Source organism: Lutra lutra, chromosome 10 (genome assembly GCF_902655055.1).
Source record: "Lutra lutra chromosome 10, mLutLut1.2, whole genome shotgun sequence".
NCBI classification, from domain to species: domain Eukaryota; kingdom Metazoa; phylum Chordata; class Mammalia; order Carnivora; family Mustelidae; genus Lutra; species Lutra lutra.
In genome coordinates this window covers 38,155,058-38,178,947 of record NC_062287.1, presented here as the reverse complement: position 1 = coordinate 38,178,947, position 23,890 = coordinate 38,155,058, and the positions used below count along the sequence as shown (strand labels likewise).

General features: G+C 41.5%; 2 protein-coding genes across 2 annotated transcripts in view; both read left to right on the top strand.

The window, feature by feature from the left end:
* The window catches only part of C10H11orf54 (chromosome 10 C11orf54 homolog), a 47,456-nt gene extending 30,116 nt beyond the window's left edge, over positions 1–17,340 (top strand). The window contains exon 10 of the transcript XR_007120984.1: positions 17,289–17,340. The gene's annotated coding sequence lies outside the window, so the exon portion shown is untranslated. The remainder of the gene's footprint in view (positions 1–17,288) is intronic.
* Positions 971–23,890, top strand: MED17 (mediator complex subunit 17). The gene is made up of 12 exons (XM_047692063.1): positions 971–1,404; positions 3,513–3,679; positions 5,562–5,781; positions 9,592–9,728; positions 9,816–9,900; positions 10,265–10,417; positions 11,555–11,685; positions 12,310–12,494; positions 15,461–15,598; positions 20,194–20,311; positions 21,962–22,121; positions 23,332–23,890. Exons 1-12 carry the CDS (start codon positions 1,155–1,157, stop codon positions 23,541–23,543), a joined length of 1,956 nt encoding a protein of 651 aa, XP_047548019.1. The 5' UTR covers positions 971–1,154; the 3' UTR covers positions 23,544–23,890.

Genomic DNA, 23,890 nt, shown 5'->3' with positions numbered 1-23,890 from the left:
AGGATCTGCCTCTCCCTCTCTCTCTGCCCCTCCACCACACTCATTCTCTCTCTCTCTCAAATAAATAAATCCTTAAAAAAACGATAAACACGTAATTCCTTAGAGTTTTGTAATATAAAATAATCTAGCCTCCTCTGTGGAATTAATACTAATGACATACTCTTGAGGACTCTGAAGTTATATAATTGCTTCTTCATCTTTTAAAGTACTACTTATTCTCAGTTACTCAGGCATGAAATAAAAATTAAGTTCAGATTACGTGCCAGTGTCTATTACGCTTCCTGGAGATAGTCGCTCTCCAGGAGGTTACAGCTAAGAGGAAAACATAATAAACTAATGGTGCAGTACAATTTTAAGTAGTGATAAGCACGATTTATGTTTTTCCTCAAATTACGTCCTTATTTCATAACTCTTCAGACATGTTTCGGTAGGTGTAAACTCAAATCTCAGCATTGTCAGAGGAACTCTAATCGCGAAGACCCAGGGACCCATTCATTTCCTTTTCCCTGCCTCTTTTCGGCCTTCTTGAACTTCCCATACTCTATCACTTGAAGCAAGTAACACTTTAAAATGCAGAAGGAGGGACGCCTGGGTGGCTCAGTTGGTTAAGCCGCTGCCCTCGGCTCGAGTCATGGCCCTGGGGTCCTGGGATCGAGTTCAGCATCGGGCTCCTTGCTTGGCAGGGAGCCTGCTTCCTCCTCTCTCTCTCTGCCTGCCTCTCTGCCTGCTTGTGTGTACTTTCTCTCTCTGACAAATATATAAAATCTTTAGAAAAATAAAATAAAATAAAATGCAGATGGACACCGCGGACCAGTCAATCCACACCCTCAGCACCAAAGTCCCTCCTCCTCCTCCTCCCTCCCACTCCCGGCCACGCCTCCTACAGACCAGGAAGTTTTCCCTACGCTGCGCTGGGAAAGCCGGAAGCGATGCCCCGGAAGCCCAGAGCGCCGGCGCCCCCAGGAGACTTCGAGGCAGGCCAGGGTACTGCGGTGCACTCTGGGAAAGCCGCTTGGCCCTGGGCTTTGTTTCCCGCCCCGCAGCAGTGTTTGGTTTTCCGGCTTGCGGGCTCTTGTCGGAGGTGCCTCTGCTTCCCATCTCGGGTTTCGGCTTGCGCGGGTGTCCTCCCGACGCCTGCCTCCGACGCCGCCAGCATGTCTGGAGTGCGCGCTGTGCGCATCAGCATCGAGTCGGCCTGCGAGAAGCAGGTCCAGGAGGTGGGCCTGGATGGCACTGAGACGTACTTGCAGCCGCTGTCCATGTCGCAGAACCTGGCGCGCCTGGCCCAGCGGATCGACTTCAGCCAGGGTTCGGGCTCCGAGGAGGAGGAGGCGGCGGGGGCCGAGGGCGACGCGCAGGACTGGGCTGGCGCCGGGTCCAGCGCGGACCAGGACGATGAGGAAGGTAAGGCCCGTGTGTGCTGCTCTCGCCCGCCGGCGGGTCTGCCCCCCCCCCCCCCGGTACCCGCCCGCGTAATGCCACTTCGGCTCTCCGGCGCGTAGAGAGATGTGGTTGCGTGGGTGTCAGAACACTCCGGTGCGGAATAGTGATCGTGCTCACTGGGGTCTTTTCGCAGCTGGGCAGTTTATGGCGCTGCCTGCCTCTTAATACTCCTTATCCTCCTGCACCGTTTCTCGAGTTGGAGCATTTGAGACACTCATTGATGAAGTGCTCAAGTCTGTAATGTGGCACACTTGGTTAAGAGGCCTCCTGCCATTATTGTCCGAGTTACTTTGCTTTCCTGAGCAATGGGGATGATGCTGATAACACCTGCTGAAAAGAGAGAGGTCTGTGTTGACTGGAATATGAGGTCAGGTTTAAGAGGTAGGCAGGGGCCAAATCGTGTCGAGCCACCAGGCCCAGATAAGCATTTGGCTTTTCTTAGAAAGACAGCTGATAGCTTTTGGAAGGATTTTAAGGAGACAGGTGATTGTACGTTAAAAAGATTACTCTGGATCCGTTGTAGCAAATGGGTTACAGGGAAAACAAAACTGAAAAGAGGGAGGCTAATTAGGAGAGAATAGTAGAAAAAGCGTGAGTGGGTTTTGGATTCTCATTATTATCAGGGATTAAAAAATTCTTGATTTGGGTATGTGCAACAGACCCTGTGTAAATAGGAATTTAAAGATGGGTTCTCGAGCTAGTGGTGTTAGGACAGTTGGGGGTCCATTTGGGAGTAAAATATAGATACTATCTCATTTCACACTCCTGATTACTTTCACAAGGATTGAAATGCAAATGAAAAGAATATAAAAAAATTGGAAGGAAGTTGTAGACCTAGAACTTTGGGAGTAGAAGAGATCTTAAGCAAAATAGGAAACACAAATTATAAAGCCAGAGAGAGATTAATTACATAAATTTTAAAGTAATGATAAAAGGTGCCACCAACAAAGAAAATAAAGGAGAGACTGGGAAGACTATTGTAACCTATTGGACACATAGTGGTTGCTGTCCCTGATGTTCAAAGATTCCCTGCAAACTGGGAGAAAAAAAGACAACTCACACCGGATCTTACTAGTAGGGAGAGGCAAATTAAAATATTAAAAAACTATTCTCGTGCATACCATTAGCAGCAACTTAAAAGACAATATCTGTGTTGGGAATGTGAATTGGTAAAACCTTTTTGGAAGCCAGTTTTGCAGTTCAGTATGTGTCAAAAGTGTTAAATATGCATCTCCTTTGACCCACTAAATCACAGCTAGGAATTTAGTTTTCAGAAAAAGTTGTACACAGATGTGTGTTCAACGTGTTTACCACTACTAGCGTTAGTGAAACCAACCTACCTGTCCATGAAGTAGGAATGGTTAAACTTACTGTATAAAATATCCATGCTCCAGAATGTCAAACAGAGTTAAAAGAATTAAATAGATCTATATGTGCTGGCATGGAAGTCTCTCTCTAGGACATAGTAATTGGAAAAAAAACAAGTAATAGAAAAATGGAAGTAAATATATGTGAATGCATTGAAAAGTATTTGCATGGGCACACCCGAGTTGTCAGTACTGATTACCTCTCAGGAGGGGAGAAAATTAGGGGTGGGGAATAAAGGAAAACTTTTACTTTTTTACTCTATAACTCTATTTGAACTCTAGGCAGTGAGCATGTGGTGGTGAAATTTAGCAAAATGATTTCAAGGGTTGGAAGGCATGTTAACATTGTTTAGTATCTGAATGTTGCCATTATAGGTTATTTGTATTTTTATACTTTAAAATATTTTGGAAATGCTCTCCAATTATTCAAGTTTTAAGATCTGGTAGAAAAAGGTTATTTGTATAAATTTAAAAAATACTGCAGTATGTGGAGATTAGATACCAAATTTGTTTTGCATTATAGGAAATGCTAACTTAATATTTACAGAGATTCAAGAAAGGGTGGACAGAATGGGATAAAACAGGAAATAATTTTAAATAAGTTATTGTTTCTTTTTTCATACTTGTAACATCTAAATAAGATTTGTCTTCTAGTCATTATAACTCATACCTGTGAATTTCTTTTTTCCTTTCTCTTTTTAGGGTTGGTAAAATTTCAGCCTTCTCTTTGGCCTTGGGACTCCGTGAGGAACAACTTGAGAAGTGCCCTAACAGAGATGTGTGTTCTCTACGATGTCCTCAGTATTGTTAGGGATAAAAAATTTATGACTCTTGATCCAGTCTCTCAGGACGCACTTCCTCCAAAACAGGTATGTGTGGGCTTCAACTGAATAATGGTACCATTTTATTAAGTCCCAGGACCACTTCTCAGGCTATGGGCCTACTGTCTCCTTTACCTTTCATGCAAAATTAAGTCCAGATGAAGATCTAAAGACTAATGGGTTCAAAACAAACTGGCATAAAAATAGCATCTCCTTTACTTACTGTTTTATTAATGGCCCCTGTGACCTTCAGAAGAGTTAAATTTCATTAATAATGTAATATTTTAAGGCTTACCAAATCTACCCCCACTTTTAAGATTTATTTATTTATTTTAGAGAGAGATGAGAGCAGGAGCTCAAGGAGGAGCAGAGGGAAGGGGACAAGCAAACTCCATGCTGAGCATGGAGCCCAACGTGGGGCTTGATGCCATGACCCTGAGGTGAAAAAGAGTTGGCCACCAACTGACTGAGCCACCCAGGAGCCCCTAAAGTTTCCCAGTTCTTAACAGATTTTTATAGCCTGGGTCATTTATTTGTAGTGTATTACACAAAAACGTGATGATAAAATGCCTTTGGAGTCAGACTGACCTGGGTTCAAATCCTGCTTCTACCCTCACTAGCCTTGGGTCCTTCAACAAGTGATTCTCTCCAAGTCTCAGTTTTCCCCTTCAACCTCTTTTTGGGGCCTGGTTAGAAAAATTAGGCCACATTATGGAAGCAACTGAAAGCTAGGTAAGATTGTTGAGGTTTGATGAAGAGCATGTTCAGTGTTTGAACATTAGAAGGTGAAAGACAACAGAAGGAGGAATTGGTGCGTGAAGAGCCTGAGACCAGGGAGGCCACTTAGGAGGTTCTTGAAATCAAGCATCAGGTCCATGACCAGGGTAGTGGCAAAGAGAGGAAGTAACGGTTGTTTTTACCCTTTTGTAAGTGAAATGAATTGACTAGAACTGCTCATGTGGTAATAGTTTCAGGGTCCAGAAGCATTGTGCTGGAAGATTTCTTAGAGACTATTCAGTCTGGTTCCTTTGTTTTACGGGGTGAAAACTGAGGCCCACGTGTTCAGATGCAATAAAGTCCGTGGTTAGCGGCCAAGACAAGAACGCTAGCACCTTATTCCGAGCCCACAGCCTTCGCCACCTTCCCATGCTCTTCCCGCCCAGGAGTTTCCAGGAATTTCCTTAGCTCTCCGGAAACTTAGAATTAGGTCTCTTAATATGGTCAAAAGATTATTACAATGTTTTATGAGACTTGATGATTTTGACTCACACAGTCAACCTTTCTTATATTAAATTTGTCTTCTTCGAAGTGTATCTGCTGACTGGAGTGCACAGATTGGTGGTGATCTTGGGTATTTATAATTATGATTTCTCATCAGTTTTCCAAAAATCAGCATGCGGTAAAGTGCATTAATTTTAATTAATGCAGTCTTCAGTCTTTGTTCCAAAGGCACGTTAGTAGCTTGCCATAATGTAAGATAATTTTACAGCTGTACTCACTGAGGTCATTTATTCCAAAAATCAAGTATTATGTGCCGGGCATTGTTCTAGGGTCTTTGGGCATGGTAGGTTTTACCGTCATGTGGATGACCTTTGAGTGGGGATTACAGACTTTCACCAGCAGTATAATGAGCGCCAAAAAAGGGTGTACACATGGGTTGGGGTGGGCATGTGCACAGTGTGAGAGGGGAACCCCATCCAAGCTGGGCAGAGCTGGTGCAAGTTCTGATTTGTAGTCCAGTGTGGTGTTTGTGGTTTAACATAAGTTTATTTGAGTTGATCAGAGAAATAGGTTAAGGTGGTTATCTTTCAAAAAAACGGTGTTACCTGATTGTCTTTAATTTCTCAGTTTTCTCTTCAGTAGGTATGTTATTATTAAGAGAATGTTGAAATCGTTTAAAAATGCAGAACTACACTATTGTTTCTGATAGAATCCACAGACACTGCAGTTGATATCGAAAAAGAAGTCGCTCGCTGGAGCAGCCCAGATCCTATTGAAGGGGGCAGAAAGACTGACCAAATCAGTTACTGAAAACCAAGAAAATAAGCTGCAAAGAGACTTCAACTCTGAGCTTTTGAGATTACGGCAACACTGGAAACTCAGAAAAGTTGGGGATAAGATTCTGGGAGATCTGAGCTACAGAAGTGCAGGTATAGATCATTGTTAAAAACTATGCTTTTGGGGGTGTCTGGGTGGCTCAGTGGGTTAAAGCCTCTGCTTTCGGCTTGGGTCATGATCCCGGGGTCCTGGGATTGAAACCCGCGTCAGGCTCTCTGCTCCGCAGGGAGCCTGCTTCCTCCCCTCTCTCTCTCTGCCTGCCTCTCTGCCTACTTGTGATCTCTCTCTCTCTCTCTCTCTCTCTGTCAAATAAATAAAATCTTAAAAAAAAAGTTTTTTTTAAAAAAACTATGCTTTTAAACTACAGTGTGTCAAAAAACTACACAGGATTGACTAGAATGTTGCATATTGTATAATATATTGTTTCTCGGTTACATGTTACATTTTGAAGTTTTAATTTCTGTACACATAAACCTGATAAGCTGGAATTACTTTTATCATAGACATAGATTTATAGAATTGAATTTAAACTATTTATATAGTTACCTTTGAGTACATTTAGCAAAAATTTTATTTTTATACTGATTTTTCCCCCAGATTTTTATTTAAATTCTAGTTAGTTAACATTCAATGCAGTATTGGTTTCAGGAATAGAATTCAGTGATTTATCACTGCATACAACACCCAGTGCTCATGATAACAAGTGCCCTCCTTAATCCCCATCACCATCTAACCCATTCTCCACCCACCTCCCTCACCAGCCCTCTAACATTAAGAGTCTCTTATGATATGTTTCTCATTCCACACCCCCAATCCTTTATGTTCATTTGTTTCTTAAATTCCACTTATGTGTGAAATAATGTTAAGGTATTTGTCTTTCTCTGACCAGCTTATTTAGCTTAGCACGATACACTCTAGTTCCATCCACATTGTTGCAAATGGTAAGATTTCATTCTTTTTGATGGTTGGGTAATATTCCAGTGTGTGTGTGTTTGCCTGTGTACCACATCTTTATCCATTCATCAGTTAATGGACATTTGGGCTCTGTCCATAGTTTGACTTTTGTTGACAACACGGCTATAAATATCAGGGTGCACATGCCCGTTCAAATCTGTATTTTTGTTATCTTTTGGGTAAATACCTAGTGCAATTGGTGGGTCATAGGGTAGCTCTATTTTTAACGTCTTGTGGAACCTCCATACTATTTTCCAGAGTGGCTGCACCAGCTTGCATTCCCACCAACAGTGTAAGAGGGTTCCCCTTTCTCCACATCCTCGCCAACACCTGCTTTTTCCTGTGTTGTTGATTTTAGCCATTCTGACAGGTGTGAGGTGGTATCTCATTGTGGTTTTGATTTGTATTTCCCTGAGGACAAGTGATGTTGAGCATGTTTTCATGTATCTGTTAGCCATCTTGGATGTCTTCTTTGGAAAAATGTCTACTCATGTCCTCTGCCCATTTCTTGGCTGGATTACTTGGTTTTTTTTTAGGGTGTTGAGTTTGAGAAGTTCTTCATAAATTTTGGAAATTAACCCTTTATTGGGTATGTTGTTTGCATATATCTTCTTGTATTCCATCGGTTGCCTTTTAGTTTTGTTGATTGTTTCCTTCACTCTGCAGGAGCTCTTATCTTAATGGAGTCCCATTAGTTCATTTTGGCTTTTGTTGAAGATTACATGGGTCCGTTTCTGGATTTTCTGTTCTGTTATCTGTGGGCCTGTTTCTCTGCCAGTAACATGCTGTCTTGATGACTACAGCTTTGTAATAGAGCTAGAAGTCTGGAAATGTGATGCCTCCAGCTTTGCTCTTCTTTTCAAAGGTTGCTTTGGCTATTCAGGATCTTTTATGGTTCCATACAAATTTAAGGATTGTTTGTTCTAGCTCTGTGAAAAATGCCCAGTATTTCAATAGGGATTGTGTTAAATGTGAAGATTGCTTTCAGTATTAGACATTTTAACAATGTTTGTTTTTCCAATCCATGAGCATGGACTGTTTTTCCATTTCTTTGTGTCCTCTTCAGTTTCTTTTATAGGTATTCTGTGGTTTTCAGAGTACAGATCATTTACCTCCTTGATTTGGTTTATTCCTGCACTGTTTTCAGTGCAGTTGTAAATGGGATCATTCCTTGATTTCTTTTTCTGTTGCTGCTTACTGGTGTATAGAAGTGCAACAAATTTCTCCTTCTTGATTTTATATCCCATGACTTTGCTGAATTCATGTATGAGTTCTAACAATTTTTTTGGTGGAGTCTTTCTGGGTTTTCTTTTCTTTTCTTTTCTTTTTTTTTTAAAGATTTTATTTATTTATTTGACAGAGAAAGAGACCACAAGTAGGCTGAGAGGCAGGCAGAGAGAGAGAGAGGAGGGGAAGCAGGCTCCCTGCTGAGCAGAGAGCCCGATGCGGGGCTCGATCCCAGGACCCTGGGATCATGACCTGAGCTGAAGGCAGAGGCTTAACCCACTGAGCCACCCAGGTGCCCCTCTGGGTTTTCTAAATAAAGCATCATGTCATCTGCAAATAGTGAAAGTTTGACGTCTTCCTTGCTGATTCAGATGCCTTTTATTTCTTTCTGTTGTCTGATTGCTGAGGCTGCGACTTCCAGTACTATGTTAAATAGTAGTGGTGAGAGTGGACCTCCCTGTCTTGTTCTTGAGGGTAGAGGAAAAGCTCTCAGTTTCTTCCCATTGTGGGTGATAGTAGCTGTGGGTCTTTTGATCATGGCCTCTATCATGTTGAGGTATGTTCTCTCTCTCCCGACTTGCTCGAGGGTTTTTTATCAAGAATGTTTGCTGTATTTTTTCAAATGCTTTTTGTGCATCTATTGAGAGGATCTCATCCTTTCTTATATTGATGTGGTGCATCGTCTTGATTGCGAATATTGAACCACTCCTGCAGCCTAGAATAAATCCCGCTTGATCAGTACATTTAGCAGAAACTCCAAAGATTGAGTTTATATGTTAACACATATTAAACCATAAATGACGTTTTAGTCAAGAGACTAAATATCTTCTCAATTAAGAGCTTACCTGTAACCCTTAAAAACTAAGCATAAAAGGAAAAAAATTCTTCCATTTTATCTTAATTCTTTTTTTCTCCCCTAAGTCATCTAAGCTGTTTTCACATCCTGGGCAAAGAGAGAGGGCAGTGAAAACACTTTGCTGCCTTTTTCTCCCATTCAGCCAAGGCTGCAGGAATATATTTTGTTGGCAGTGTACCAAAGTTTGATGAGCTTGAATTCACATCTTGTATAATTCTTTGTTGTTGAGCTATAATAGGTTTTTGGAGGTAACAATGGTAATGGCTTGTAAGCTGCTAAGGGATATTCAGAGAAGCTACACAGTAAATGTTTACAAGATTTACAGCTCAGTAGAATTAAAGCTTTGAATGTCAAGGGGTGAAGCAAAGAGCGAGCCCTGGCTGTGATTATTGTGGTAACAACGTGATAACAATAGTAAAGTCGTATTTTAAAAGGACTCATTTGCCAAAGTAAGCCATTATTGACCCCCAAACCCCATCAGTAGTACTCAAGTTGAGGTGGTTTAAGTCAAGACACTGGAGCACCTAAGTGTTTCAGCATTGATGTGAATTGAGGAATTCTGAATTCTGAAGGTAGAATTCTACTCTGAAGATGAGTTCAAGATGACAAAACCTTTTTTTTTCCTTTTTTCTTTTTCTTTTTCTTTCTTTCTTTTTTTTTTTTTTAAGGTAAATACCTTTTTTTCCTGCTTCCTTTCTTCCCTTTGCTTACTATCCTTCCCCCATGCCCCCCAAAACACATTTTGGGTGAGAGTTTAATTTATGATTCAGTAATGTTATATTCAGTGAAATAGTATTATTTACTAATGTATGTTAAATTAATGTGTTAACTGGTTCTTATTTTCCTGTTTTTAATACCCCATTAGGATCTCTCTTTCCCCATCACGGTACATTTGAAGTAATAAAGAATACAGATATTGATCTGGATAAAAAGATACCTGAAGATTACTGTCCTCTTGATGTTCAGATTCCTAGTGATTTAGAAGGGTCTGCCTATATCAAGGTATTTGTCATCAAGTATTTTAAGTAATTATTACTTACCCCAGAAGTTTATTTGCTAACACCTTTTCATATTTTTATTGTCTCATAGGTTTCAATTCAGAAACAAGCTCCAGACATAGGTGATCTGGGCACAGTCAACCTCTTTAAACGACCTTTGCCCAAATCCAAACCAGGTGTGGTTATGTTCTGTCCTCTAACTTATAGTTGTGTCTGAGCTTATGTTTCCAAATAAACTGATGATAAATGTAGAGGGGAAAATAGGTACTTCAGAGTAAGAACAATTGGAAATTTATTATTTATAACCTGTTCATTAACCATTAGTGAATAGCTGTGCAGTGTTTTTTTTGTTTTTTTTTTTTAAGATTGAACTTCTTCACCAATTTTCTCTGTAAAAGAAAGGAAAATTTTTGTGTTTTGGAAACAATATGCTCTGGTATAGTGTTTTCTGAACTTTTGATATATGTATTCAGATCACCATTTAATTCATGTGCAATATAGTTAGATAACTGATATATACGTATGTCTCCTGTCTTTCAGGTTCCCCACACTGGCAGACGAAATTAGAAGCAGCACAAAACGTTCTCTTGTGTAAAGAAATTTTTGCACAGCTCTCTCGGGAAGCTGTTCAAATTAAGTCACAGATCCCTCACATTGTGGTGAAAAACCAGATTATCTCTCAGCCCTTTCCAAGTAAGAGCAGCCGACCCTTTCAAATTTGTAAATAGGATTTTGTGGTTTGGGGAGCAGGACAGAGTGGGGTAACTATATATTTGGCTGTGTTGGGGGAACAGAGCAAAGAGGCAGCCTCCTAGCTATAATGGTAGCTCGTAAAGCATGCAGGACAGATCTCATTCTGTCCTGTGTCCTAAGTAGCTTAACTCCTGGATTTTAAGCCGTGTATGTTAAACATTTGTACCAGTAACGCTGTTACTTGGCAGCAAGCGGCTGTGAGGTCTGTGCTAACACCATTTATGGAAGATTTTTTCAGGGATCCTGTCTTGCTGTCTAAATAACAGTGGTTATTCAGTATCTATAATATTCCTAAATTTGTGGAAATTGGGATTTTAATTATATTATTCAAGAGCAGTCAGACCTGCCTCAGAGAGCAATTTGTAGTCAGCTGTGTGCTTGTTTTTTATATAAATTCTGAGATGTATCTTCTTGGGTCTTGTCAAAGGAATGGGTTTTTAGAATTGAAAAATTCCATCTTGGTTTTCATGGCAACAAGGAAGAGTATCTGTCTTCTCATCAGTAAGACCAGCCACCAACCCCGTATTTTATTGTTTTTCCCAAAAGTGGTGTTGTGTTTTGTTTTTGCTCTTTTTAAAGGCAAGAAGAAACTAATTATGTTAACATACACCTTCTGTTCACTTGTCTAACCATAGCTTAAGGTCAACAGCCACATTGCACGTCAAAGAATTTGAATTGTTAAAATGCGTAATAGTTTATTATACTCGCGGGTAGTCATTTTGGTCTGAAAATGTTAATCATGAAGCCTGATCTTCAGTTTCAAATGGATCTTTGGGGAACGGGCTGTGGTTGTACTTTTTTTTTTTTTTAAAAGATTTTATTTATTTATTTGACAGACAGAGCTCACAAGTAGGCAGAGAGGCAGGCAGAGAGAGAGAGAGGGAAGCAGGCTCCCCGCTGAGCAGAGATCCCGATGCGGGACTCGATCCCAGGAACCTGAGATCATGACCTGAGCAGAAGGCAGCGGCCCAACCCACTGAGCCACCCAGGCACCCTGTGGTTGTACTTTTTGAAGACAACCGTGCATTCCTATGTCTTCGGTTGATTTGCCTCTGTCCTGCTTCTTTTTATAAATAGGCTTGCAGTTACTGATTTCTTTGTGCCATTCCTCAAATGATAAGAAATCCCAAAAGTCCGCTACTGAGAAGCCAAGTCCGGAAGACCATCTTTATGTCTTAGAGCATAATTTGCATCTACTAATTAGAGAGGTAATGAGCGAAATGTTCCTTCTTGCATGGTGGGAGGCATGTCTGGTGCAGCACACGTGCTCAAGCTCCTCTCTGTGACCGTCACTGTCTGTGATGTGCAGGATCCTTGCTCTGTGCTGGGGGAACACACAGATAAGCAGGATCATCAGTCTGTTCCTGAGCATCGCTTGTGGTGGTGGAAATACACCACAGGTTACGTCTAGGCGCGTTGGAAGAGCAGGCAGGGTACGGGAGGGAAGGGTGATTCTGGTTGTGTGATGGGGACGGTGTCTTTCCAGAGCCTGTGAACAGGATAGTTGGGTTGTTTCAGGATGTATTCTACTCTGGTTATCTAGAACTGTGTTTCCAGGGAGCTGGCTCACAGTTTAGGCTCATTTCAAAAGAACCCCCTGAGAAACTTCACAGAAGTGTGTATTCCAGTCTCCTCTGCCTTTAACGTATAAGCAGTAGTTGTTTTTTAACAATTTTTTAAAAAATTTGTAACTCTGTGGTGACAGAGGTTGGTTAGACTTGTTATGAATCATTTTGCCATATATACAAAAATCATGTGTGCCTTAAACTAATCTAAGTTGTCAATTATACTTCAACAGAAAAATTAATAATAAATGGCTGTTCTTGTTACAGTTTCATAAACAGACCTTGAGTTCCATCGTGATGCCTCATCCAGCAAGTGCCCCTTTTGGTCACAAGAGAATGAGACTTTCAGGTCCTCAGGCTTTTGATAAAAATGAAATTAATTCATTACAGTCCAGTGAAGGGCTTCTAGAAAAAATCATTAAACAAGCAAAGCATATTTTCCTGAGGAGCAGGTAAGGATGAACAAAGCAGCTATTTTTCTTGGAAACTACAGTCATTTTTCCTTTATTAGTAACCTTATACACATTATTTTTGCCATGAGATGACCTTCTTTCCTAGGAAGAGGAGGGTGACTGCAAGGAAAGCATTTGCATCTGGGGATGGTCCTGTCAGGTTTGGAGAAGTCTGAGCTCCGGGGCTCATGTCGCTTTCGAGATGGTTTCTGACACTGGCTACAGTTTTGAAAGACACCTCGCTAGGAATGTGCCTTAGAACTCCTCACCTTCTTCAGTGACCCATCCACCAGAAACCTGTTCCTCAACTGATGTTAATCTTTTCTTGTCCCACTTCCTAAGACTTTAGAAGGCACTTTCCCATATATTGACTTATCTAGCTCTTCCTTCTCTGGCATAGGTGGTGTGAGCCCATTTTCACTGATGGGAAGGTTGAAGCCTAGAGAAGTTGTGTAGCTTCCTCACAGTTAGACAGCTGAAGAGAGTGGCAGAATCAGGATCTGCGCCCAAGTCTGTGTAGCTCCAAACCTCACGCTCATCTTACTTCTGTACACATCATTTACAAAAGAACTTAGCATGATCTGACCTCAGTGTATCTTTTTCAAGTGCTGGAGGTGCTCTTGTATTTTATTTTTGGTCCATGGTGAAGAGGGCTCTTTTTACTTTTCAAAATTGTGCCTGGCTAGAACTCCAGACCTTTAGTATGGGCCCACTCTGCTCCGGGTGATAGTTTTTGATTTTCATTTTTTCCTACTAACACAAGTCCTGGTTTTAATGGCACATTAGTTTGTATTCTTTGAATGGAAACTTAATGTCTGCATCTTTTAGTAAAATGAATTAGGAAGACATGTTAGAGAAGATAGGGTGGTGCTTCTGGAGTAAAAAAAAAAGTGTCTAAGCCAGAGCTCAGTCACCTGCTAACTAACTTTAGTTTTCATGTCTGTGGCCCTCTACGTGTTTCTCTGTCAGTTAAGGATACAGGAGTCTGGTCTTAAGATCAAATTAAACAATGTATGCAGAAATTCCTTATAAAAATCAAATATGGTAGATTACTATTGTTCCTTCCACTTGTGCATTTCTTTTTTTTTTTTTTTAAGATTTTATTTATTTATTTGACAGAGAGAGAGAGATCACAAGCAGGCAGAGAGGCAGGCAGAGAGAGGGGAGGAAGCAGGCTCCCTGCTGAGCTGAGAGCCCGATGTGGGACTCGATCCCAGTACCCTGGGATCATGACCTGAGCTGAAGGCAGAGGCTTAACCCACTGAGCCAACCAGGTGCCCCTCCACGTGTGCATTTCAATTATAGAAACCTTTACCCAAAAGTCAGGGACATAGAAGTAGCTATTTTTAATTTTTATTTTTTTTAAAGATTTTATTTATTTGACAGAGAGAAATCACAAGTAAGCAGAGAGGCAGGCAGAGAGAGAGGAGGAAGCAGGCTCCCCGCTGAGCAGTAAGCCCCATGTGGGGCTCGAACCCAGGACCTGGGATCATGACCTGAGCCGAAGGCAGCGGCTTAACCCACTGAGCCACCCAGGCGCCCCTAGAAGTAGCTATTTGTAGAACCATTATGCATTTCAGAGTATTAGTCACAGTCTTGGAAGCAGCAAAGCTTGCAAAATGCTCCCGTTTTCCCCCAGTTACAAAAGTGATGTTCCAGTGTATCAGCCTCATCTGTATCGATACCATACACAGCAAGACCGACTGCCCATGTGTTTTGATGTGTGTGCGCCAGGGTGTGTGTGTCTTTAAAAAAAAAAAAATAGAAAATCTGGAATCATAAAATTTTATGTCCTGCCTTCACTTAATACTGTAAAGTTTTCAAATTTTTCATTTAATGTTTTTCAGAGATATTTTAATGGCTACGTAATATCTCATCTTGTAAATAGTCCCTGATTTCTTTTACCAATTCTCAATTGCCAGATACTTTTTATTTTCAGTATGTTGAAACATAATACAAGAATGAACGCTCTTGGATATAGCCCAACCTGCCCTAGGAATTTTTGAAGCACTCTCAGGGAAATGATCCCAGGAAAGGAAAAGAAAGTTAATGGATTGAAAGAAACCCGTACCAGAGCAGAAGCAGTAAAAGAGCAGATCCCAATGCCCCTTGACCTCAGCAGCTGTTTGCATGTCTTCTGGCTTTTTCCTTCTCTTCCCAATCAAGTGCTAGAATCAGAAAACTGGAACCCAAGGACCTTCAATAGTTTGGTTAGCTTTCATGATTTATGCTTTTTCTGGGCAGTGGCTATTGATTAGCTTAAAGGACGATTACTGGCTGTAGTGTTATACCCCTGGGTTTTTGGTTCTGGAGTTAGGCTACCAGTTTTGTGCCCCAGTTCACGGCTGTGTAACCTTGGGCACATTACTAAACATGGCTGTACTGAAAAATAGGGATAATAATGGTATGTATTTGATAGGGTTATTGGTGCGTACATACAGACTTGAATCCTCTCTCTCGTGTATATATAGTATTTATCTTTCTTGGAGTGTAAGATTTTCATTGTGCACAAAGTGTCACTGGCTTCTCATGAAAACAGTTGTCATTACGTGAGTGATAGGCCTCAGTTGTGGGCGTGTCCCATGTTACCAGGGACCAAGGACTGCCATCTGTGAGTGGTGTATGTTCTTTTTAGAGCTGAGGTTTGTACCCTAAGAGTACTTTTCTTCCCTGTGTTCTGGTAAGTCTTCCTGAGAGAAAACAAATTGGAGTTCAGAGGAAGTCAGCCTGTGTGAGAGCACGTGTCATAGTGGAGCACTGAGCACCCGCCCCAGGCGGCCCGAAGAAGGCTCTCATCCCCTCATCTGACTTTTTTTTTCTTTAAAGAAAAGTCTCTGCTTTTCAAATGTGGTATTTTTGAAAAGTAGTCCTCTTGTTTTCACATAGCCGTAACATTGATAAGTATTTATAATCTTACTGGTTTATATGGTACCTTTTTAAAAATGTTGACTTCTTCTCTTTAAAAGAACTGCTGCGACCATTGACAGCTTAGCAAGTCGCATTGAGGACCCTCAGATACAGGCTCACTGGTCAAATATTAATGATGTCTATGAGTCTAGCGTGAAGGTTTTAATCACATCACAAGGCTATGAACAGATATGCAAGTAAGTATCAAAAATAAGTCATTCATTTAAAATGTTAAGTTGCTTTTATGTGTTGATGTTTGTTGAGTGATTACATTGAGATTTTTGGATTTTATTTGCTACGGTGACATAACATTCCGGTAAATTTCATCAAGTGTAGAGCATCAGGATGAGAGGTAAGAATGTCTGAAATAGTCCCTGGTATGTAAATGTCATGTGTCTGAGTTGTAAAAAAAAAAAAAACCTCCTCGTTGAGGGGGAAGCTACACCACCTCAGGCTGATCTGCTTGAGTTGCTGGCTGGGGGCTGTGGTCTTGAGGCTGGGGTATTTAAAGTGAGTAGGACCATTTATAGTGGAGCCTATACTCTCCATATTGTGCCTAGAATGGCCTGAGTTTTGTGGCTCTCTCATGGCCACAAAACTATGGCGTGGTGCTAAACTTAATCTAATCCAGTTCATGATTATGCCCTTAAAATGGGGCTGAGAGCTGTGTCCGTGAAGGGCATGAAATGACTTTTGACCCCATCATTCACAGAGAAGTGTTGTTCCTGATTTACATTCAAAAATCACAAGCTAACATACAGAGGACAGATTGGTGGTTGCCAGACGTGGCAGGGGTGCGGGTTGGATGGGGGGCAGAATGGGTAAAGGTGTTCAGAAGGTGCAAGCTTCCAGTTACAACCTGCAAGTTCTGGGATGCAGTGCATAGCATGGCGACTATTGTTCATAATACCATGTTGTATATTTGAAAGTAGCTAAGAGAGTAGATCTTAGAAGTTCTTATCACAAGAAGAAAAATGGGTAGCATGTGAGGTGATGGGTGTTAACATACTATGATGATCATTTCACAATATGTACACTTACTAAATCATTATGCTGTATGCCTTAAACTAATTAATGCCATATGTCAGTTACATCTCTAAAACTGGGGGAAATAAACGAAGTTAATAGAATAAAATTAGCAAAAGGCATATTTGGGCTCCATTTGAGCCTCTTTGACATTTAACAACGGGCGGGATATAGTGGGAGCACCCTTCCCTAGGCCAGTCTGAGTGAGCCAGCGGCGAACATTCATCAAGGCCGGTGAATGCCTGTTATTTTTCAAACGGTAGTTGTTTGTTTCAGGCAGACCTAACCAGTCACAGTGGTCTCTCCAGTGAGCAAACACACCAGAGCATGACGGGGAGGGTCAGAGGGAGAAGCAGACTCCCTGCTAAGCAGAGAGCCCTAAGCTGGACTCGCTCCCTGGAGCCCAGGATCGTGACCTGAGCCGAAGGCAGTTGCTTAACCAACTGAGCCACCCACATACCTCAAGTATAATACCCTTAAATTGCACTTTTTTAATACTGAGACTCTAATTTACTGTTTTTTAAAAATGAAAAATAGTCAATGAACATGATTTAAAAGATTGAATACAGAAGATAAAAGAATACAAAATCAGTATTGCAGCTTCCAGGAAAAGATGATGGGGTGAAGGTAGATCATGGTTTTCTTCCCCTATACCTAAAGAAACAGAATAATTGGGGTGACTTGGGGTGTGGTGGGAGAGTAGTGGTTGAGTAAGATAAAAGAAGTTTGGCTTGCATTTTAACTGTTAGGGCTGGGTGAAGGCGCCATTGACTTTCATGATATTTCTTTTGGATATGTTACTATATATACAGAATCTATAGTACTATATACTTATGTTTGTGTTTAAAAAGGTCCATAATAGGGGCGCCTGGGTGGCTCAGTGGGTTAAAGCCTCTGCCTTCGGCTCAGGTCATGATCCGGGTGTCCTGGGATCGAGCCCCGCATCGGGTTCTCTGCTCCACGGGGAACCTGCTTCCCCCTCTCTCTGCCTGTCTCTCTGCCTTCTTGTGATCTCTGTCTGTCAAATAAGTAAATAAAATCTTTAAAAAAAAAAAAAAAAGGTCCATAATAAAATGTTAAGAGAAAGAGCACAAAGGAGTGGAAAAGGAAAAAAATTATCATTGTTGAGTTACTTACATTTAGATCTAAGACCAGACAAATGTGAGACTGGTTCACAGGACCCAGTGGTTATAAACTTCTGTGAAGAAGAGTTAGTGATAAACATAACCGTGATAGCATCAGGAAGGAAAGGAAGTCATAGAACACCCTTTCCTCATCTTTTGTAGCTGGGGTCAACTTACGCTACTTAAAAGTTCGAAGTTGTTCTCTCAGAACTTTCCAGGAGCAGGCATTTCCTTTCCTTTCCTTTCCTATTCTTTTCTCTTCTTTTTTCTCTTTCTTTCTCTCTCTTTCTTTAATTTGAACGAGAGAGCATGAGCCAGCAGAGGAGGGGGCAAAGGAAGAGGGAGAAGCAGGCTCCCCATCGAGCACAGAGCCTAATGCAGGGCTTGATCCAAGGACCCTGAGATCAGGACCTGAATTGAAGTCAGGTGCTTAATGGACTAAGCCACCCAGGCTCCCCCAAAAGCAAGCATTTAAAACAGTTTCTACACATCCTTCCAGGAAAGTCTGTGCATTTACAAGCATATATATATATCCTGCTTTTTTCCTACAATATTTGGTGCCTTAAAATATTGAGATATAATTCACATAACCTAAAATTCACTATTTTAAAGTATACAGTTCAGGGATGCCTGGCTGGCATAGTCAGTAGAGCATTTGACTCTTAGTCTAGGGTTGTGAGTTCAGGCCCCAGTTTAGGTGTGGAGCCTATTTAAAAAGATTAAAAAAAAAAACAAAAAACCAGCAGTGCCTGGGTGGCTTGGTGGGTTGAGGCCTCTGCCTTTGGCTAAGGTCATGGTCTCAGGGTCCTGGGATCATCAGGCTCTCTGCTTGGCGGGGAGCCTGCTTCCTCCTTTCTCTGTCTCTGCCTGCCTCTCTGCCTACTTGTGATCTCTGTCAAATAAATAAAATCTTAAAAAAAACCCAAGTGTACAGTTCAGTGGATTTTAGTATATTCCCTATGGTGTAGAACTGTTAACACTATCTAATTCCAGAACATTTCCATTACCCCCAAAAGAAACCCTATACCAGCAGTCATTCCCAGTTTGTTTGCTTTTTTTTTTTTTTTTTTCCAACTCAGTGGCACTATATTGGTGAATAAACATCCTTATCACTACCTCAGATTTCTTTTTTACAGCTTTATTGCGTTCATTGTGTGTACCACAACTTTTAATTAGCCTTCTGCTGCTGAACATTCTAGTGGGATGCCAGCAAAATAATTTGTACACGTGTAAGTCTAGCTGTAGGATAAAGTCCTACAGGTGTAATTGCTGGGCCAGAAGATACAGACCTTTAAAATGTTCATGAATGTTACTAAATTGCTTTTTCAGAGTAGCTGCTGTAACTATGCCCCTACCAATAGTCATCTCAGAATTTTTAAAATTTGGTTAGATGTATAAGCTTTTTTTTTTTTAAAGACCTTTGAATTCTGTCGTTTTCTTTGAAAGAAACGTGTAAACTTACTTTGTTAAAATTGTACTTCTGTGGAGATAATTGCTTAAATGTCTTATTCCTAAATGTTCACTGTAAAATAAAGTCTATAAAGCAGGTACTCTCAAATATGGAAAGATAGAATGCTATTTTTTCTGCGCTATTCATCTAGATGGTTAGATTTGAAGAATTTCACGTTTCTTGTACATGTCATATGCTATGCTAAAAATTTGTGAATTGGTTTGGAAGAATGTCATTGCATGTTATTTTGTGAGTTTCTTTGACGTAAGCCGGGTTAATAGAGTGCATAGTCTGACTGGTTTGAGGATTATTTCAAGAGGGCATAGAGTTAACAAATCTTTTTCCTTTCTGTATGAGAATTTGCTCTTTAGCGGCGCCTGGGTGGCTCAGCGGGTTGAGCTGCTGCCTTCGGCTCAGGTCATGATCCCAGGTCCTGGGTTCGAGCCCCACATCGGGCTTTCTGCTCAGCGGGGAGCCTGCGTCCTCCTCTCTCTCTGCCTGCCTCTCTGCCTACTTGTGATTTCTCTCTGTCAAATAAATAAATAAATAAATAATTTAAAAAAAATTGCTCTTTAGTTAATTCTCTAGCTTTTGTCCCTGAGTAACTTGATTAGAAAGGATGCCCTCTGTGTTACTAGGCAACATTGCTTTTGGCAAAAATGATCCCAAACTGGTAAAATGGGTCTGGACTGGTAGGGATTAGAAATGCCTGATAGGGATGCCTGTGGATTTCCCCAGATGGGGTGACTTCTAAAATTGGGCAGTATCTTTTGTGGGGCCCTTGGAAAGCATGCCTATGGAATTGTTATGAGAACATGTGGCTCCCTCTGGGAATGAGGTCTCTAAGTGACGGCAGGTCCCACGTGAGCTCAGTGTGGATCTCTGCTCACTGCAGCGAAGGTGGAAGGACTGCTGGAGAAGAGGAGCAGCGGTCAGTGGTTGGTGGTGAGCCCTGCTTCCTTGCTTGCAGCCTTCTGAGCGGACTGGTGCTCAGTGTGGCCTCGGGAAGGCCAGCAGGAGTCTGATGGTTACGTCGAACCCCAGAGAGTCCTATGGACCTTGCCCCTATGGGTGTTAGCACAGGTTATCCAAATTGGTATTTTCTGTTTCTTTGATGTTAAGGTTTAATGTTTGTGGGACTGTATAAGGTAATTTTGAACATTTCTGATTTTTAGTATGTGTGTCTATCAAGGTCCATCCAGCTGCAGTTGAATATCGGAGTTGAGCAGATCCGAGTTGTGCACAGAGATGGGAGGGTGATTACACTGTCTCATCAGGAGCAGGAGCTCCAGGATTTCCTTCTGTCCCAGGTAAGGGTTGATGGCAGTCCTGAGCCTCTGCCTCTAGTAGCGCTTAAAGAACAAAGTGAGTAAGAAGTAGTTCAAGTATATTAAGTTATAAAAAGAAAGCCATTTTTTCCTTCCATTTATTTAATTTCTAGTGCACATTTTACAACTTAAGGGTTAACTGAAAATGTTGATAAACTGTCCTAGATTTATTTCCAGTTTGTGTTGACGATGAAGGACCAGCTCTGAGATTACAAACTTTTTTATTTCTGATGTCTGCCACGGTTTACAACCCCTTTGGGACCTCATAAAAGTGAAGAAGTATTAACCCCAGAAAACCACAGAAGGGCAGATCAGATAGAAAACTATAGTGACCATTTGCCATAATAGTGGAATATTCTGCTTAAGCGCTAAGAAAAAATTCTTCAGTATTAAGGAGCAGCATGAAAAGTGCTGGGTTCTGGTTCCAGCTCCACCACACATTTGCTTTGTGACACTGGATAAATTTCTGGACCTTTCTTTCCTGTTCTATAAAATTAAGAACAGTATTTTTCCTCTGTTCTTCATGGAGTCATGATGATCCAGTGAAAAACCGAGCTGCGGGAGAAAGCATAGGTGTAGAAATGCTGATATACCATTCACAAAATTCACATATTTCATATAAAATTTAAAAAAAAATACTGATGCTCTCCATTCTAGAAGCAATAATCTTTTATCCTGACTCTGGTGCCAAGCAAATGAAATGCATTTGTGAGGTACAGCGCCTCTTGGTTGCTTGCTTACACCTAAAATGACTTTGGTCACCTTAAGCATGCATACACAGAAATATATGGTGGGTAGCTCCCAGAATTGATGGGAAGGCTTGAAGATCCTGATTTGCTACTTCCTTCCTCAGTAGGGGCCGAATGCACTCCAGATGGCCCCAGTGCATCAGACAGGATTTTAACAGGAAGTAGGTGGCATGCTCGTATTACTAAGGATTTACAAAAGTGTGGGTGTCGGAGAACACCTGGGAGAGCGTGGTGACCTAGTGCTAGTAATAACCAGGTAAGCAGGCCTGGGGGGCTTAGTGGTCACCAGTCCTAGGCTAAAGAGATAAGAGGGGGGCTTATGGGTGTCCTGAAGCAGAGTCCTGTGGACCAGGCCACTTGAGAAAAGCAGACACCTTCTGTCACAGGATACAACCTCACAGGGGAGTGTACTGGGGTTATAAGTGCCCCGACCTTACTCTCTTCCCCGCCATCCTTCTGGCTTCCATTACCTGAGCGGTTCCCGTTACCTGAACCCAACCCAAAGCCAGAGGATGGAACCATACGGGTGATCCTCCCTGGGCAGAGAAGGGTGGTGAGTGGATTTGAAGGAGTAACTAGAAGATAGTCACCCCCTGCTACTTCCGATGTTGCTCCACATTCGGTGGCCCAGGTGGGAGTCTCCACTTGGCTAAGCTTTGGTCCTGTTCCTGTGCTCAAGCTGGCCAGTGGACAGGGAAGATGAGTCTCAGGCTATTTTAGCCTCTGCAGTGGAAGGTGGGATCCTCCCCGCAACAGTCACAGAGGAAGATTCCCGTGCTAGGCAGTGAGCACCCCAAGAAAAGTTTACAATCGTGATGTCAGGTTACTGCAAAGGAAATCTCCATGGTGAAGATGCAAAAAGTTTCCTTTTCTTCATTCGCAGATGTCACAGCATCAGGTGCATGCAGTTCAGCAGCTCGCCAAGGTCATGGGCTGGCAGGTGCTCAGCTTCAGCAATCATGTGGGGCTTGGGCCCATAGAGAGCATTGGCAATGCCTCTGCCATCACCGTGGCCTCCCCGAGTGGGGACTATGCTATTTCAGGTACGGGCCGCTGCCTTGAATGGGAGGAGATCTTCGGGAATTTGGCCTTAATGTTCCCCTATACTCATTAGACATACTTCAGAGTAATTTCTCTCTGCAGTGAGTTCATATAGGAGTTATGCTGAACATTTATCTGATCACGGCTCTTATTCAGAGCAACAGATTATTGATTCTCTTTCTGGTGGTCATAAAAAATGTTGTTTGGTGACACATTTTCCTAAGAGCTCTGAAAACTACCTTCAGCATTGTTACCCTGCAGTTCAAAACCAAACCTTTGATGGATAAATGCTTTTGGGAAATGTACTGCTGCAAATAGGCCAAGTCACATCTGGTCCCCAAGAGGTAAAGGGATGGAACAGAGAGGAGAGGGGATTTTTAAGCCCCCACTCTGTCCAGGGCACTTTAATAAACACGTGTGTTATCTAGTTGAAAATGATCTTTGGCTTTAGTATGGTCTTTTCTAATACCTGCTCTAAATATTTGAAAGAGTAATTAGAAAACTTAGCCCACAGAATCACAGCTTGTGCATCTGCAGGCTTGGTCATTGCCAGGTCTTTATTGATAAGAGTTTCAGAATGCCCATTTCTTCTTTGCTGAGTGATGAAGCCTCATTAAAACCTGAAGTTCTTAATTCAGAAAAATCTTGTCTGCATCTCTCCCAGTCCTGATTCCGAATGTTTGAGTTTCATATCAGGTGTATTACATGTTTTAGAAAAAATATAGATTGGTCTTGTGAAAATACATAGGACATTTGACTTTCCTAAGCCAGAATTCATCTTGCCCCATTTTTATGGTACAAACAGTAATTCACGAATATTTATACCAGCCTAGTATATATAAATAAGCAAGCTTTTAGGGTTTTGGGGGAGTGCGGTTATCATATTAAAACTGACAGCCTCTTTTTAACAAGAGCTTTCAAGTTGGTAGACAAGGTTTTTGTATTCGTGGTAGAATGAAGTTGTGGGACCCTTGTTTTCTAGTTAGGAAATTGTATTGATGGGCGCCTGGGTGGCTCAGTGGGTTAAGCCGCTGCCTTCGGCTCAGGTCATGATCTCGGAGTCTTGGGATTGGGCCCTCTGCTCTCTCGGGGAGCCTGCTTCCTCCTCTCTCTCTGCCTGCCTCTCTGCCTGCTTGTGATCTGTCAAATTAAAAAAAAAAAAAAATCTTTAAAAAAAGGAAATTGTATTGATATTTTGGTTTTGCTCCACAGTTCGTAACGGCCCTGAAAGTGGAAGCAAGATCATGGTTCAGTTTCCCCGTAACCAGTGTAAAGATCTTCCAAAAAGTGACGTTTTACAAGATAGCAAATGGAATCATCTTCGTGGACCGTTCAGAGAAGTTCAGTGGAATAAAATGGAAGGTCGAAACTTTGTTTATAAAATGGAGCTGCTTATGTCTGCACTTAGCCCTTGCCTGCTATGATTTTTGTTTCCAGAACCGTTTCTAGTTTATTTTTTTCCAGAGAAGTTTCCAGAAACTGACTTGAGAGAGATGAACTCTAAGCACAAGGAAGAGAAATTTTCCAAAAGAGCATTTTTAAAAAAAAACAACAAATGTTTACCTAGCATTTTGAAACATTTCACTTTATAAGTGACAGTGCTTTGAAATGCAGACACTTATGTACAGTGATAGGATATATAGTAGGGGAGATGCAGAACAACTTTTTTTATGCAGTTAACTTGAAAGGTTACTAATTTATGGGTTTGAATTCAACTTTTCAATATCGCTTTGATGTTGGCATCAAATAAAGCATATGGTTAAAAATTCCA